This window comes from Thermobia domestica, chromosome 7 (genome assembly GCF_964235325.1).
Source record: "Thermobia domestica chromosome 7, izTheDome1.hap1.1, whole genome shotgun sequence".
In the NCBI taxonomy this organism is placed as follows: domain Eukaryota; kingdom Metazoa; phylum Arthropoda; class Insecta; order Zygentoma; family Lepismatidae; genus Thermobia; species Thermobia domestica.
Window position 1 is genome coordinate 125746400 of NC_137460.1, and position 19304 is coordinate 125765703.

General features: G+C 33.8%; 1 protein-coding gene across 1 annotated transcript in view; it reads right to left on the reverse strand.

Annotated features, from left to right (window-relative positions):
* Window positions 1-3119: 3119 nt before the first annotated feature.
* The window catches only part of LOC145690394 (ATP-binding cassette sub-family G member 1-like), a gene marked incomplete in the record, with an annotated part of 32336 nt that continues 16151 nt past the window's right edge, over window positions 3120-19304 (reverse strand). The window contains 4 exon segments of the mRNA XM_081765233.1: window positions 3120-3674; window positions 11135-11290; window positions 15000-15100; window positions 16782-16950. Coding sequence (XP_081621359.1) covers window positions 3330-3674; window positions 11135-11290; window positions 15000-15100; window positions 16782-16950 — 771 coding nt within the window.

Consider the following 19304-nt stretch of genomic DNA (forward strand, 5'->3'; position numbering starts at 1 on the left):
AATTATTTCTAAGGTTGTATCTAAAATGTATTGGATATAACACTTAAATTGTTATTATAACTGAGTCAGATAGGAAGGTAGTTATCGAAGTATTGGAAATGCCTTAACAAAGGTCAATTTACCTGAATAATGCAGCTATGAGTCTGTAGTGTATCTTGCATTCGTCATGGAATTGAAGAATATAGGTCATAAATTATTCTCAGATGAGTAGTGAAGCACTCAGTTCTATCGGCACAAGATGATCATAGAAGAGAAAATTTGTACCGAGCTCATTGCTCTAATACGCGTACTTATTATTAATCAATAATATTCAAGTCAGGAGATTGTGTTACTGTATTGTTATCTTGGAAGACTATGTTGATTTTGAGAAACAACAATTGTATTATATGATACATCTGTTAAACCTATGACAATATAACAATGTTGCAAGATTCGTTCTTAGGGTAATAATAGAACAAACTGAATACCATGAAATTGTGACTCACATCACCACCTTATACAATAGGCAAAGCGACGCGTATGGTTCTTCGGGCATTCGCAATATAGAAACCCGGATTTTTGTTGAAAAAAGGGAGAAAGATTGCATCAAATTAATCTCTTCAAAAGATCTCTTAAAAAAAAAGAAAGAAAAAAGAAAAGAAAAGAAAAAAGAACAGGGTGTCCGTGAGTGCCTTTTTTAAAACACTAGATGATATGATATATATTGAGTATTCTAAAAGTGGCACTCAAAGACACCATCTTCCCCCCTAAAATTTAAGAGATTAATATGATTCGATCTTTCTCTCTCTCTCTCTCTCTCTATTTTTTTTTTCTAAACAAAAGTCGCGAATACCCAAAGATCTGCATGCTCCGCACTGCCTACTTCCTATTATTATATAAGGTGGTGCTTCTGTGATGGTGTGCGTCACAATTTCATGATATTCAGTCTGTCCAATTAACGAAAGAATCCTGAAACGGCAATGAAAAAGAAATCACTTACCAGAAAACAGTGAAAACGCCATCAAACATGTTAATAAAATTGCGTTATAAAGCGCTTTTCTTAAATACTTCATCAAATAGGTAGGGGAAGAAATAAGGAATAGTATTTGTAAAACTGTCACATGGATGTTATTTTGGCATGTATGCTCACATGCTAGCGTACCATCATGACGCTAACCTGAACCTTCGCATTCTTTCATGTTTAATTTTTTTTTTCTGCCTACTTTGTACCCTCTTTATCTGATGAAACAGATAGCGAAAGAGCTTCTAGTTACTGTACTTGCCGGCGTATAACGTGCACCCATTTTCTGTATTCAATTTTTTAAGGAAAATATAATTTTACTGTATATTATAAAGATATTTTTAAAAATACCACGTGATACTTTAGTGACAAACATATGCGGAACTACCAATGCCTAACTAAATGTAGAATCGCACGCGCGGTTGAGAATGCCTATAGTGCATGTGCTTCCAGACATATGGGCAACCAGGGCAAGAGTAAACACTTTTTGTAAATCAAAGAATTGCGGTGGAATTGTGACAGAGAAAAACGCAATATGCTCTCTATGTGAAAGCCTGTTATCTCTAATAACATACACAGTTTAATTGCGGCAAATCAAGCAGAGGATACAGAGAAATAACATAGTTTTGACGAAGGAAAAATTTTGTACTCTTGCCCCATATGGTGAGGTAAGAGTAAACAATGGTTGGGGCAACGATGTACAGTCGAATCAAAACATAGAAACGTAGGCATAAACGCCAAAAATACATTGAATCATAGATATATATGTACTGGTTACATGAAACTAAGGAAGTTATAAAATACCAAACAGATTAGTGTCAAATGGAACTGCCAGCAAATGTTACAGTACTGTATATCATACATGTTATAATTACAAAATATGAAAATAGGAGAAATCAGTTCAATATTCATCACGAAAAACAGAAATGTTACTTGCGGTGCACACAGTGGTCACACACGTACACAGACTTCCTTTGATTAAGATTGGAACATCATTCCTGAGACCACTCGCATATGATACAGAAAATTCTCATTTCACCGTTTGGTGTATCTGAAAACAATTTCCCACTGAATTGGCTGGAGTACCCATGAGATGACTTTGATGCGAATTTCTAGCTTCTTTTGTGTTCCCGTGCGACATGACATATGCTCAACAACTCGGGCTGCGAAATTCTAAACGATAATGCAAAGTTTTGTTAGTAGTCTGTAGCCGCCAACTTCTGTCTTACCTCTCTGCAAACGTTTCTTACTCAATGTTACTTGTTGGCTCCTACATTTTCATTACCCAACTTTAGAACGTTCACACTTGCCCCGTACACTCTTGCCCCGCTTCAGGTATCTTCCAATAATTTCCTGCCATCTCCCGCCAGAGCACTTTTTTCTTTTGCGTACCACTGATAAGAAATACGAACTTATATAGCTTTTCCAGGATATACTTCCAATCCTGCACCTTCAGCTGAAACTACGTTATAAACTGTGACACTTACCTACGAATCTTTTACTTCTTTCCTTTTGCAACAAACTTTATACTCTGCTGCTCCTCACACTGCACGCACACGGCTCCCCTCCTTTTCCGTTCCTACATGTGTCATGCCGAACTAAGCTTCAACATTCGTTTGTTTACCGATGTTGCCAGTTCTTCGTAAATAGCATTTTCACTCTTGCCCCAGCGTTCACTCTTGCCCTGGTTACCCATACTATTAAACGGTAAATGAAGTGGCTGAATCTAAATTACGTTTACTGAATCATTAAACTGTACGTAAATGGAATGCTGTTGCACAATGTAAGCAATCAAGGAAGACATCAAATAGCATAGAATCGGAAATACTTATTGGAACTGAAATAATCAAAATCTTTGTGTCAGCGTACACGATGCATTCCACTTTTGAACTCGGAAAACATACATTGGAAAATATAGTATCTTTTTTCAGTGTTTGATAGATAGGGAAAGAGAGAGAGAGTAAATTTACTGATGATAGTTCAAGTACTAAATTAGTAAAACCATAATTAAGCATAACTTTTTTTTCTATTTAATCAAACCTGCAATGTCTACTAACCTGTGTGCTAAGCGTATATTTATGTAAGGATTTATAAACACAAATTAGTCAAATTCAAAACGGAATAATAAAACTCTTTTATATGTATATAATTTATTTTTTTGCATGTGATGTATAAATACGATAATTACATTTTTTCGTTTTATTTAAAGTAGAAATTAAAATAATGTGATGAAATATGCAAGAGGCTTAATATACAAATGTATACAAAATAAATAGTCTACAAAATTGTGCTTTCTGGATGCTTCAATGCGATTCAAGTTTTATTTTTACTACCTAACTTTGCTGATCGTTCGTCTGAGGCACCAGTAAGCAAGCACTCTTAAAGAACACAAAATTAAGACAAGTGCAAGAATATCTACCCAGTATTTGGATTCTTCCATGCCAATCTCTTTAAGTATCTTCATTGGATATCTGAAATGGCAATACTTTTTAATACAGCTCAGAGTTTCTCGTCCGTATCCATAGATAGAAACAGTCAGTCCTTCAAGACCGTATCTAATGTAAGTTATATACGAGAACCAACCGAGATACGAAGGCATGTCAGCAAATGGTATGACAAACCCAGCAAACAGAAGCATAGGTGCCGCCATGATCGTACCCAGAAATGTTCCGTTCTGAAATCAAAAGTAGAAAACTATATTAATGTACGTGATCTGCAATACAAAATAATATATAGAGGGTAGATCATTTATCTTGATATGTCCTTGTAACTTTTTGCCATACTCAGTAATATCACAAAGTTACAGTGTTGCCAACCAAATATGAAGTTGTGTTGTTTCAAATTAAACTTTGTCAGATTATTAGATATTTTAAATTCATATGTTAAACAGAAACTTACGATGTTACGTTTATTATTCAGTGTTGCAAACTAACGATGCTATAGTATTACAAATGTCCAAATTTTGGTGGCATTTACAGCAGAAATAAGAAAATGAGGCAAACAGGGCAATCTAAAGTACTTTAGTGTCTAGTACTATCATAATGATATGATGGATTTCGAATGAATACACACAAAATTACAAAGAATTAAAAAGTTGACTTTTTTCAACAGCCTTTATTTCGAAAAACTACTTAGAAAAGTACCTCACCCAATTGCATAGAGCTTTTTAATAGATGTGAAGATCACAATGTCGTTTACAGTAATTTGATGTATCAAATCATCCTGGAGGTATGGTAAAATCTGTTAAAGTTTGAAACACTGCTTAATATGATGTATTCTGAGAACTTGTTGTAATTAATTACATCTACTAAAAGATACTGTTGTAATGTTATAGAAGCATAATAAATTAAAAATGGTTTTAAAAAGTTCCCATAAGACAGCCATTTCATGTATATAACCAATTTTACCTTTTTTCATATCCCCCGAATTGCATGAGATATCAAATTCCTGTGAACGACATTATGATCTTTATGTCTGTCGAAAAACATGTACGCAATTGGATATGATACTTACCCAGATACTTTTTTGAAGTAAACACCTTTGAAAAAAATCAAGTTCTCAATTCCTTGTAACTTTGTTTCTACTTGTTTTCTAAATACGCCATATGGTGACTATAATATTTGACATTATGGTACTTTAGATATGCGCTACCCCGTCCATCTCACTTGCAAGTGAAAATGAAATGAAATTTTTGAGTTTTACGTCCCACGATTATGCCGGCAAGGCTAAAGGAGACGGCATCTCACTTGCGTTATCATCGTACTGTTGTAGAACCCTCCAAAATTTGGTTGTTTTTTGAATTTTGTGATACTGTAGGTTCTTAGTTTGCATCACTTCACAGCAAATATGGTATTGAAAGTTTTTCTTTTTATATGTAAATTTGAGATATGTAGTAACATTCTAGACAATACAACTTTATGTTGGGTTAGCAACACTGTTAACCGTATGGTATCACTGAGTATGCAAACAATCTTCCCGTCCTGATATTTGCATCGTACACAACTTCAGCGTTTTTTGCTCATTAGGTTAAAACATAAAAGGATATACCAAGATAAATGGTCCACCCTTTATATATACAAAAGCAATAAATATATTCCATATATATATATATTTTTAATTACGAGGAATATACGGTAAGTAAGGGTAAACTGCGTTTTATTGAAATCCAAACCACACACATACTTGTCTATAAGTAGTTGCCGTCTTCTTTAATACATTTTTTCCACCATCCGACAGACTTCTGCACTCCAAGAGAGAAAAAAAAAAGTAATATTTAGATTGGGTTCAAAATTACAAATAGGCTTCCTTAACACATTGGCCGCCAGACATGAATCCCTCAAGGTTATGTACTTTTTTCGAGGCCTTTTGCAGGTATACAACACTCTATGAAATATGTGTATCAATTTGATGCACATGGCCTGCCAGGGAAGTCACTTTGTGTATCAATTCTATACACATGGCAGCCAATGAGTTAAATACTGGATAGGGTTTTTAAAATTATTCTGTCTATTGATAGTAGTTCTTGCTCCAAGTTTTCGGTTTGTCTGAAAATTGCTTACACGCTAGCAACATCTTTTGGTGTCATTAGCCTGAATGTAAACTATTAGAAGCGAGACTCGTAGACTAAGACGTATTGCTTTTAAAATAAGGATACTTAATTTTTACTCATTTAACATGCACTGCATTCATGGATCGGGGTTGCGTTGCCTCCATCGTAGAGCGTTTACCTCTGGTGCATAGGATCCTTGGTTCTATCCCAGCTCAAGCCAAGTGAGTGATGGACAAACACCGTGTACGTGGGTTTTCTCTGAGTTCCCCCGTTAACTCCCACTTTCTTCATGGATCAAGGTTGCGGTTGCTCCGTCGTAGAGTGTTTACCTCTGGTGCATGGGGTCCTTGGCTCAATCCCAGCTCGCGCCAAGTGAGTGATTGACAAACACCATGTACGTGGGTTTTCTCTGAGTTCTCCCGTTTCCTCCCACTTTCTTCATTCCAGTGTTTGATTCATTTCTCATCATCACCGTCCCCTTCAGCCTAGCCAGCATAACCGTGGAACGTAAAGCTTAAATATTTCATTTCATTTCATTTCATTTCATTTCATTTCATTGATGGATCATTTTTCTGACAAGCTGAAACATGTGTAGTACGGGAGATGTATTTATGGCCTTGAACTCAATCTAAATATTATTCTTTCTTGAAAATACGAAAGATAGTCAAATCATTGAAATGGTACATTGAAAAAATAGGGAAAATAGCACCTCCAGGAGATGTGTTCGTACTGTTTACATCTTAGTAAAATACAATCCGATTTAATTATTAAATTCTCTTGTCCTTTACTATTCCACATTTCCGAAATTCTTTTGTGTTACTTTCTAACAAAAACATTTTCTTTTCCTATTTCATATGGAATTCAATATTTAACTTGATTTGTACAAAACCCGAACTTTTTTTTATTATTTACAAGTTAACAATTACTCGTAATTTGTTACGAAATGGAACAATAGAGCAATTGGTTATTGGTGAATTAAAGAAACGTGGAGAAGGACTAGATCAGTTGCGAGCTGATATGGTAAAAAAAAAGAAACAGCTGGATGTACATGCAATGAAGATTGAGAATTTGGAACACAAGGTTGACTCGTGGTACATGCATTTAGACAATAGATTGAAAAAAGCGAATGTACGGTGAAAAGAGTAATGGAACAGAAATGAACTCATTAGTTTTGTTAAGTTTATCTGTGATGCAGAATGTAATTATTAATGTAATTGGAATTAGGTGCTGTTAGATTATCTATTCTATGACATATTGAAGGAATATTAAATGAGTGCCTAGAAGATAAAGTCTATTTACGTAAAGAGGGGAGAGTGTTGGTAGGTATGGAATGAGGCCACAGGCTGTTAAGTGTGGAGTGAATTCTGGTTATGAGTTTGGACTGTATCACCTCCATTTTCGTTTGAATATAAATGCTGTTGTAAAGACCTGTAGAAAAATTAGTTGAAAAAGTAATATCGAAGAAAAGAAAATAAGTTTCAGAAGTTGCATTACTTATATTGGAGGACAAGCGCATAAAACGGTAAGTCAGAAAACTTATATTTGCGTTCTCTCCGTTTACAGAACATATCAAAACGTACAGAAAAAAAATAGTCATCAATTTTGTAAACTAATAACCAGCAACACGTTGAAAAAAATCCAGAAGGAACTCATCTCTTTTAACAGGAAATTAATTTATTTTTTAAGCACAATAATCGTTATGTATCCATAAGTTTGCAGTTTTTAGCTAAACAAAAAATCGTGATTTTCTCACAACCAGTTTTTCACTAGATACGGAATCTTTTCTTTGGACCATAGGGTAAGATAAATTATTTTGCTATAATTTACATAGTTACTTATGAGCAAAAAATTTCATTAAAGCATTTATTTTTATTTCTTCTTTTCACTAAATAATGCATATCATATCTATTTCTATATCTATACCTATCTATCTATCTATCTATCTATCTATCTATCTATCTATATATATATATATATATATATATATATATATATATATATATATATATATATATATATATACTTCTGTCATAAATTTCGTTACAGAAGGAAAATGTCTCCGTAGCCGCTACAGATGGCATGATTGTGTTCAGTGACGTTAAAATGAATCCTCTGACAGTGAACATGGATCAATTGGAGAAGAAATCTCAATGTGTACAGATGCCATGGGTAGAGAACAGGGTTGCTGTAATTGCTTTGCACAAGTGTGGTATAAAAAAAAAAGAAGAAGAAGAAGAAGAAAAACGAGGGACATATTCAACTTCCTGCACCATTGAACGTAACGTTGCAATTTGTTTATCGTCATCGCAAGATTCCGTGAACTTTCCTTTGTCAATAATCGGCCAAAATCGGGACGTCCAAAGTCAGCACGGACACCAGAGGTGCTGAAAGCAGTGCGAGAACGCATACGCCGGAGTCAACTCCGGTACAGAAAATTATTGCGAGAGAGCTACAGATTTCGACACGAACAATGTCACGAGTCATCATTGATGATCTTCATATGAGGGTCTATCGTCGGACCGCAGTTCATCGTTTGAATGACAGGCTTAAAACCATCTGGCGTCAGAGAGCGAAAACTTCTCCAGTAAGGTGCAAACAATGGACATAACCATATCCCTATCACAGATGAAAAGATTTTCACCATGGAGGTAAAGTTTAACAAACAGCGTAACAAAATCTATGCCAGAACATCTACAGAAGCGAAGGAGCGAACATCACGTGTCCAGAGAACCCATCATCCAGAATCAGTGATGGTGTGTCTTACCAAGAGAGATGACACCACTTCATCTCTGTCCACGAGGAATAAAAACTGGGACACAAAAGTACCAACGGGCTGTCCTGGAGAATGTCGTGATGCCTTCGAACAACGCGCTGTTTGCTGGCAAGTGATGGATATTCCAGCAAGACTCAGATCCATCCAACAAGGCACAGACGACAAAGCCGAGGCTGCGGGATAATGTTCCTGCATTTATTGCTGCTGAGGTTTGGCCACCTACCAGTCTGGACCTTAGCCCGCTGGACTACTGTCTGTAAATTTTCTTCAGAGGAAGGCCTGAAATAAATCTCACCGTAGTTTTGACAATCTCAAGAGCAGCGAGGGAGAGATACTTATTGAGACCATCCGTGACACAATTGATGATTGGCCCAGGAGACTTACAGCATATGTCACCGCCGGAGAAGGCCACTTCGAAGAAATTCTTGTTTCAGCGCTTTTCTGTATTACAGGCAATAAAGGTATATAACTGGTACCTTTTTGTTTCAATTCTTGTATTCCTTATGTTGACTAATGTTCAGAAAAATAAACACACTGAACATAATAAAAACTACTCAAGTATATATACACAATCCATCTCCTTATCTGCTCTCTCATTGGCCCGTTCAAACAGCCAATCAAAAGCGTTGAAATCTATCTTAACTGACCAATGGGAAAACATAACATTCTACCAGAAAGAAACAACAAGGATCAAACAATCCCAACTCCCTCCTTGAATACATCAATTCACATACATTTTTCTGTATTTATCAATAATATTCCTCCATTCTTTATTAATGCTGATACCCTTGGTCCAATTCATTAAGTTTACATCCCCTTCCTTTTCTATCCACCAGGCCTCTTTCCACTTTCTCGGCCACAACCATTTTTCCCGTTCCAGCACAGTAACTTCTTCCTAGTTCCCTTCTTTCCATGTATGTGAATTGATGTATTCAAGGAGGGAGTTTGGGTTGTTTGCTCCTTGTTGTTTCTTTCTGGTAGAATGTTATGTTTTCCCATTGGTCAGTTCAGATAGATTTCCACGCTTCTGATTGGCTGTTTGAACGGGCCAATGAGAGAGCAGATAGGGAGATGGATTGTATATATACTTGAGTGGTTTTTTGTATCACTCAGTGTACGTCTGATGAGGATCTTGGTTAGAAGATCGAAACGTCACGTGTAAATGTGTTTTTTATGTTAAATAAGTGTTGTCTTATTCAGCAGTGTGTTTATTTTTCTGATTTTATTTGCAAGACGTATGACTATGATTGTATGTCAGTTTGACTAATGTTCGTGACAGCATTTATGGCAGAACTGGGTGTATATTTATAGCAATAAAGTTTATTTTAATTGCTTGCTTTCTTCTTTTATTGTATATTATAAAATACACATGCCACTTCAAATAAATAATGCAAAAGTATTCAGTATTTAAAATGAAGTTGAACGTAAGATGGTTATATTGTCTTTCCCATGTAAGTGAACCTAAGATGGTTATATTGTCTTTCCCATGTAAGATGATTATCAGCTAATTTTTCAAATTTTCTCAACGTAACCTTGAATTAGTAAATCTTGTTTACCGAATGAGTATAATTAAGCTTGGCCTCTCGAGAAGTGTTCGCCGCTCTCGAGAAGTGATTGATTGTTTTATATAAGTTTAACATTTCTTTAATATAAAAGTATTCAGTATTTAAAATGAAGTTGAACCTAAGATGGTCATATTGTCTTTCCCATAATAGATGATTGTAAGCTATTTTCTCAAACTTTCTCAACGTCACCTTGAATTAGTTAAGTCGCGTTTACTGAATGACTATAATTAAGCATGGTCTCTCGAGAAGTGTTGATTGATTTATGTAAGTTTCACATTCATTTTCAACATTGAAGCTATATAAGATGGAACATATTGCTTTAACTGAAACGAGATCTACCACTCGTGATTTTACTCCCACCGAAAACCAAACCTGAAACTACTCGCTTTTGCCTCTTGGCCACGAACAAGCATTCTCAATATATGTCTCAGTAGCGCAAAATAATTTATTTTCAATTATTTACTTTCTTCCCAAAGGATACCCATTTGTCAATTGATCACTAAGAATTCTTGAGAACTGTCCCCGTTGCACAAAATAGTTTGTTTTCAATTATGTTCGGAACTCATTTGCCTTTTTCCCAAAGAATATGTATTTGACACTTGGACACGAAGAAGAATTTTTGAAAGGTATTTCTGTAGCACAAAATGATTTATGTTTTCAATCATTTTCGGAGTACCTTTTACCCCAAAGTACATGCATTTACTACTTGGTCACGGAGACGAATTCTTGAAAGGTATTTTTGGTAGCAGAAAATGGCTTATGTTTTCAATTAGTTTCGAAATTCATTTACCATTTAGCCCAAAGGACATGCATTTGCCACTTGGCCACAAAGAAGAATTCTTGAAAAGTATTTCGGTAGTACAAAATGGCTTATGTTTTCAACTATTTTCAGAATTCATTTACCACAAACGATATGCATCTGCCACTTGGTCACAAAGAAGAACTGTTAACAAGTATCTCAGTAATACAAAATAGTTTGTTTTCAGTTCTTTTCGAAACTCATTAACTTTTTGTTCAAACCATATGCATCGATACGTCATTTTGTTGAAGGAACATGTTAATGTTATAATTCTATCTATATTGTAATGGAAAGCATGTGACTAATTTAGTAACAATTGCATATTCTAGATAGAAAACAAAATACATACTTTTGAATTATTTAATAAACCTACATGATTTTATGTTATATACATATATGAAAACCACACTTTTCTTTTAAAATGATAAAATACAGAAATGTACATTACCACAATATTTACAACAGAGCCCAGAATGAGACCTATGGTTTCCGCTACTAAGCACACCATGATGCTAATTGATAAGAACATCCCAAAACGTGATATATCAAGAGGTTGAGATGATATGAAATAACACATCACAGTGTACACTGTACAAAATATCACCTAAAATGAAAAATAAATAATTTATTGAAATGCAAAATTATAAGTACCAATATAAACTTTTAAATTATCTAGTGCTTTCACCACATATAACAAAACCAATCTCTAAAAAAGGAAAATAGTAAGTAAAAACTTATTATTTTAACATGACTTACGTTTATTCTTTACTTTTTAATTTAAATTATCCGTTGACTATAAAGAGTACTTCATTCCCGTTAGCTTCTCTTTAAATCAGCCTCCCAAAAGCTTAATTTCTATGTATGTACTTATTTCCTTTAAACTTCAAATAATCATTTACTGATAGTAGAGTCATGATGGTATAATCACTAAGGTCTCTACCTACGAAGTGAATTTTTGACTCCGGTAGAAACATCGTTTATTTCACTTTTTACCCTTATTCCAATGCTATTAAAAAAAACATCTATCAGCCTCTGTAGAATGGACAGCTGGAAACCTCTGGGAGTAAAGACGGATGGAACGTAGTACTAGATACATCGCCACCTGTATGTGCCACAGTCAAGAAAGTGTGCACCTTTACTTCGACATTATTTATGGACCTCATTGGCTTGTATCGAAAGGAGAAGAAGATGCCTTTTCTTTTACGTACTAGCACAACAATAAACGATTTTACATTTTGTATACAAGTATATGTTCAAAACTTCAACATGTCACGAATATTTCTTATTCTTGTAGTTTAATATTTTAGTTTAGAACATTTGATACCATTTTATACCATCAATAGGAAAACTTGCTATCTGACGATTTCCTTTTTAATTCTCTGAAATACAGAAATATTTATATTTAACGATTAAAAGAAAATCAAGTTTGAAAGGGTTGGGAATTGTGTGCTAGTTTCAGAGGCTCAGAGTGTGTGATTAAAAATTATTTCAGGGCGTTGAAACCGTGGGTAATTGTGACAATAATTATAATGAGGTTACGACTACGAAGGCTAGGATAATAAATGGGGAGTAGAAGTTTGGTGATGGAACGAATAGTTAAGAATTGATTTGTGCTTTTTGAGATATCATGGAAGTGGGATTGGATATGGTTTGGAGGAAATCAGAAGTGTATTTGTTTGCGGCTACCCATGCTCGAAACAATAGGTCTTCTTGGATTGCCTGAATTATGTACTTTGAAGAGAAGATAGAATAAAGAAGCTTTTGATATTTTTGGAGTTTTGAGAAGGTAAAACTTAAAAGTTATTGATATTTTTGGAGTTCTGAGGAGAAGAAAGAATTTAGAGGCTCTTCGTATTTTTAGACTAAGGTGCTAATTGCTGACCTTGGATAGATCCTCCAGTAAACTATGATTGGCTAGACAACATTGGGTTTTAGAGGCAGGCAACTAAACACGAAGGCTACTTTAATATTAGGACCATAGAAATAAAATTATTATAATGCGACCAAACTTTAACTAAGGTGGCTTATGTACAGACTGAGAGTTTATCCGATTCCAATATTAAAACTTTTTTTTTTTTTTTAACGGAAAAGGTGTATGGTATTACTAATTATGAGAGAGGATGAGTGTTGTGAATAAAATGATAAGAAATATTCCACGTTGAACTTGGTCAAAAGTCGTTGGGAATATAGTAAAAATTCGCCTTATTGTAACAATATCCAATATGAGAAATTTTTTGTCATGGAAACAGAGACACAACAAAAAGTATTTGGTGAGTGACAAGGTTTAATTTGAAGTAGGTGTATTATACTCTAAAAAGGCAGAAAATTACTTCAACAACGACTGGCATTTTTATAAGTATTTTCTTTTATTCATACTATGGTCATATGAAGATATTTGTTTACTTGTCCAGTTGTGTGATTAGCATCCATTTCCGTTTCTTCACTACTGGTTCATTACTCATAATGACATCCATTTTTGTTTTGAATTAGATTAATATCCATACCATATTTCTATTTGCAGCTATATACATGTGTACATCAACATTGTAATAAATAAAATGACATACGTCAAATTTTACGTATTTGTCTGGTCACAATGTTTTATGTTTATATTTCTGACAAACATAAGTCTTCGACTTAACCGTTGCCACACATATCAAGCACTCTTTACTTTATCTCTGTTGTCACATAAGATTTATTCCATACAAAATAATGTTTCTATAAGACTGGTTTTGGTCAAATTCCCGGCAATGTTTGATCTCCTATCTAGTGGAATGTTTCAAATATTTAACATCTCAAAGCTCATCTTTTGTCAAAGTTATGAATACCGCATGACGTTTCTATTGAACAACAAGCGAACACTTCAACAACAAAACTAGCTTTAAATAATATTACAATTTACTAAAGGAAATTGTAGGTTCCACAAAACTGGACAAATTTACAGAGATTGTAACGATAACATATAAATTGGCAATAATGTTAAAAATTAGTGATATACTATTTCTAACTTTTTGGTAGTTTCATCACTTACTAATAAATCTATTTTTCTATAGTTTCTATTATTTTCATTTTGTTTCGGTTCATTGTTCAACATAGTACATTATAGAGAAACTTCAAAACCATAGTTCCTCTTACTTTACATTCATTTCTTAGAATAATGAACACTTAATTATGATTTTGTTGAAGTTAGTCTTCGATAACACGAAATATTAACCATTTTACAGTTTTGAGATATCAAAAGAAATAATTACACAAATGTGTTTGTGAGCTGAAATTGAGTTGATTTTGAGTTTAACGCCCCGTTCAGCAGCAAGGCTATATGAGACGTGGACCTACTGATTAACGTGGAATCCGAACCACATGCGCTCCCGCCGAGAATCGAACCCGGGGTTTGTGAGCTGAAGTATGTAAAATTAAAGGTAATATATAAAATATTTGTCCCTTCTTCTAGTTGTATTCTATTCCTATATATTTTAGATTCTATTATAATTTTTATTAGATTTATTTCTATTAGATTTCAAATATAAAAATTTGACTTAAAATCATAAATTCAATTACAAACACAATATAAATTTATTTTTTAAAAGGGAAAAGGAAAATCGGTATTCACTCTAGTTCGAATATTGTATTGCTGATCAATGTGTCAACTAGTTTAGTTATTTTGAAGTTTAAATAGAGCATCATCTTAAAGAAGTTATAGATATTTTTCTACAGGAAAAAATATGAGAGAAATGAAGTTAGAACACACACAAAATGTGAATATATATATATAATTACTATTCACAAGTTAACAATTACTTATAATTTGTTTTGTTAAAGAAATCTGTAATTGTTTTTGAAAACGATAGCAACTGATTAAAATAGACTGAGGAAGGCTCACAGAAAATTAAGAATTAATAGGAAATCTTAATAGTGTATGAACTGTATAGATATAGGTTATGAGTTTGGATTTTATCGCCTCCATTTTCATTTGAACATTAATGTTGTTGTAAGGATCTGCACAAATTTAGTTGAAAAAGTGATATAAAAAAAGTTTCAGAAGTTCACTATTTGTATTGGAGGACCAGCGTGATAAACGGTAAGTCGGAAAACTTCATTCTTATATATATATATATATATATATATATATATATATATATATATATTACTGTTAAAATATTACTAAGATATCTACATGTTTCTGTGAAAAGGGAATAATTTATTACGTCTATTTTATTTATTTATTTTAACAGTAATTTATTTATTTACTTTTTTATTTATTTATTTACTAGAACAGTTTGGCAGCTGGATATGTATGCTCTATGATCACGTACCTGGAATGGCGTATCTACCGCAAGAAAGGCCAAATAATATGATCTAAGTGTATACCAATTATTGAAATGCTCCTTCACCAAGATTGGTAACTCGCTTGGAACTGAAAATGCAGTAGAAGTATTATTAAACATTTAAATTATGAATTTTACAACTAAAATACGTGTCTCGGTGCGTTTTAAGAAAAAAAAATACACTTCTATTTAAATAATTTTAAAATGAATCACAAATATTACTTTAACTAAACTTCAAATTACGCAATAGCTGAATATTTGTGTATCGATCACTATTAATTATCCAGAATACTATCTGACTTGCAGAACTATCGGTCTACAGGAAATACCATGGTGTACAGAATTTTCTTTTTCTTTTTAGAAATACGGATTATAATATCATTTAAAAAGTATGTGATGGCTTTACCTTGTTTATTGCATATTTAAGAGTTTTCTTGAGAGGTTTCAGTCATCTATATTATTGTGACTCAACAGTCAATCAGTTACATGAAACTCAAATCTCTTTATAAAACCGCTTGTTCTTTCACCATATTCCACAAAGGAATTAGGATTAGGATTAGGATTTAGATTTCCGGGCTTTCGGCATCTATGACCATGTTAGCCCATCACGTTTTGAGGGATGACGTCCCTCGGTGATCACACTATCCGAGGAATGGGAAGGAAGGTAGCGGCCTGAGACCTATAAATTAGGCACAACCCCTGCACTTGCCTGGTATGAATAAGGAAAACCCAGGAAAAACTCATTCAGAATGGCTGGCCTGAAAAAGCATTTTACACTTTTCGACCCACCGGGAATCAAACCCAAGACCGTTCGCCAAGGTATATTTACTAGAAATATTATCTGTAACATCTATCAAGTTTGTCGAGAGGTTACTTATTCAATTTTCAATTTTAGAGTCCTTATACCTAAAGCGCAAGATGTTCTCATAAAGCGATCGATTTTCATATTAGTGACTTCATCTGTTCAGAAAAGTCATAACATTAGTGACTGAAACTATACAAGAAAACTCTTAAAGAGAGTAAATAAGGTATATCTACAGTACCACTTTTTAAATTATAAAAAAAGTGAGTCAATTACTGTATTTAAATGAATTTTAATAATTTATTTTACTGTCAAACAGAATAGGTCCCCATCATCATCATCATTTGCATCTTATTACACTTTCGTCACTAGTGGGAGCAGCTTATTTTTATTCTTGTGTTTTATTTTGTCTCTACTATATTCTCTTTGTTTAACTGGTCTGCTTTATTTCTTTTGACATGGATTAGGATAATACTGATCATAGCCTAAATTTTGCTCGTTGAAATAAAAAGTATTTCAATAATATACAACTATGTGGCTTCATCAAATAGATACGTAAAAGACTGAAATAAAAAAGGGCTTTAAAAACGAAGAAAGAGTGACACGTTGGAAGAAAGATTAATAAACTATGTGTAAGTCAGCATTAGACTGCGAGAAAACAATGAAAGCAACAATATTGTCCTCACTTCCGCTTAACTTTCTCATAGAGTATTGATAAAACATCTTCTAGGTATCATTTCATATATATATATATATATATATATATATATATATATATATATATATATATATATATATATATATATATATATATATATATATATATATATATATATATACATGAAACAATAGTTGCTTTTAATGTTTAATACTTTAAAAAAATTCCATTGATCCTAACTTCTTTTCATCCATTGCTATAATTACGAAGGTTATATTTATTAATTAAATCAAATATTAAGTAAACTCACATTTGAGAATTGCAGGCATCATAGCTGTATACATCAGGTAAGTAAGACAAACCATGAAGAAACCGAAATTGCTTAGTGTTTTCGATCCTTCTGAGCCGGCCTCTGTGTACAGTAAACCAATAAATATCCCGACAGTCAAATGAATAACAATTCTCAAATATGTGGATACCTATAAAGAAAACGAGAAAGAAATATTAAATAGTAAACGCGTTGGGAGTAATTAAACTAATAATCAACAACTGTGTTACAATCTCTTATGCTATTATCTCAAGTAAAATTTCTGATTTGAGTTAAAGAAAAAAACAAGGAACTTATTTTTGTCAGTGAAAAATATGTTTATAAATATTAGTAATGGTTCAAAATAATTTATTTTTGAACATTTGAACTTGTAATCAATAACGAAAACCAGAAAACAGAAAAAAATTCAAGTTGTATTGTTTTTTTTTTTTTTTCCATGAACTGTGATCTACCTTTATTTGTAAATTTTGTTTCAAAATTTGACCGGAAGATGTTAATATATTTTAAATAATACTTAAACGTCATTTTTTGTGCTTCTAATATATAAGAATTTAATCTATTACATTCAGGAAGAGGCTAATTTTAAAATATTAAAAATCGTTATAAAAATGTGCATTTTTACATATCTTGGCAAAAACCGAGAAAATATAAGCCGATTATATTTCTATTTTTATTTATTTATTATTATTATTATTATTATTTATTTTTTTAACTCTTTTTTAGTCTCCCCAATCGGCAACTTTTCCGTAATATTACAAATTGAAAAAAAAAAGAAATACAATTTTTCGGCTCACCCTAATACAAAATTCAAGAACAAGAACAAAAACTTCTTGTAAAATATATCAATAATAGTACCTAAATTTTTGGAATGCAATGAATAAATATTTCAAAATTAGAATTTTAAAATATACATTTTTTATTTGTTTCTACCAAAGATACTCTTTTTACTTTTAGTTCAGAGAGAATGTAGGAGGGACAAAGATAACTCTTGCTAAAATTAAAAATAAAAAAGAGTTCTGAACTCAATCTCTTCAAAAGAAAGGGATGATTGAATCCTAAATGTTAGTAATATACAATCAGAAGGAGTTCTTGTACTCAACATTAAAAAATCCATTTCTAATTCTATAACATTTCCCAAATTATTGCAGAAATATAAGGGTAGCCAAAAAAGTTCTGTCATTTTTTATGGAGGTCTGTGTTCCACTGGCCCTCACACTGTGAGTTGAATGCGAATGGAGATAAGACAAAGGTTACTTGTTGATGTGCGTATATCTCAACATACTACCTGGTTGTGGTACTTCAGTTACACCGTGAACTTCGTAAGGACAGGGTGAACATGGGACCTACACAGAGCGTCACAAGGCCATGTATGCTGTACGAGTTCAAACTGGAGTCAAACGTTTCTGCAGCGGGGCGGAAGATATACCAGACCTTTGGTGCGGGTGTCGTGACTACGCGGGCATTGCAGCGGTTATTTAACAAGTTTAAGGACGGTGACGAAACACTCGAAGACGCACCACGTGCCGGAATGCCAACACATGTACAAAATGAAGATCTTCAGGCAGCAATTGAGGCGAACAGTGGCCAGAGATGTGAGGAACTGGTATTACAATTCAGTGTCAGTGGAGAAACCGTTCGGAAGCACCTCCATCAACTTGGGAAGCACTACAACTTAGGTTGATGGGTCCCACATGATTTGGCTCCGGGCCAGAAGACAACGCGAGCAGACACCTGTGTTTCTTTGCTGTCTCGTCTGAGGAAGGAGCCATTTTTGGATAGGTTGTTGACATGTGATGAGAAGTGGATTTTGTACGAAGCTCCACGGCGCCGCCATCATTGTTTAGCATACCATGAACCTGTTCCAAAACACCCGAAACCAGCACTGTACCAGAAGGTCCTCCTGTGTGTCTGGTAAACTGCTCGCGGTATCGTGCATCGGGAACTCTTACCAGTTGGTCAGAGCATCAATGCAACTGTATACTTTCAGCAGTTGAGCCGTGTTCAAAAAAAAAAAAAAAACTCTGGAGCCAAGACTTCTGAATCGCAATGGGGTCCTCCTGTTACAGGACAACGCTAAGCCCCACATGGCTAGGATGACCCGGGACACCATTCTACGCCTTGGATGGGAAACACTAATCCATCCGCTATACTACCCGAACATTGCAGCATCCGATTATCACCTGTTTAATTCCTTGGACAATCACCTAAGAGAACGTCAATCGAAATCCGTAGTAGAGATGCTAAATGCACTTGATACTTTCTTCACGGCCCACCAAGTTCTACTACGATGGAATCCATGGCCTTCCAGAACGTTGGCAGAAGGTCGTCGATGCTGATGAGGATTATTTTTGATCTCCTAGGTACGTCTTAGGTGGCATATCGATGTTCGAAGGTAGTCGGTGAAAAAGCGGCAGAACTTTGTTGGTTCCTCTATACATTATATATGCGTAGTTTAATAAGCTTGAAAACTCTTATTAAGTATATTATGCAGTGTTGCAAGGATAT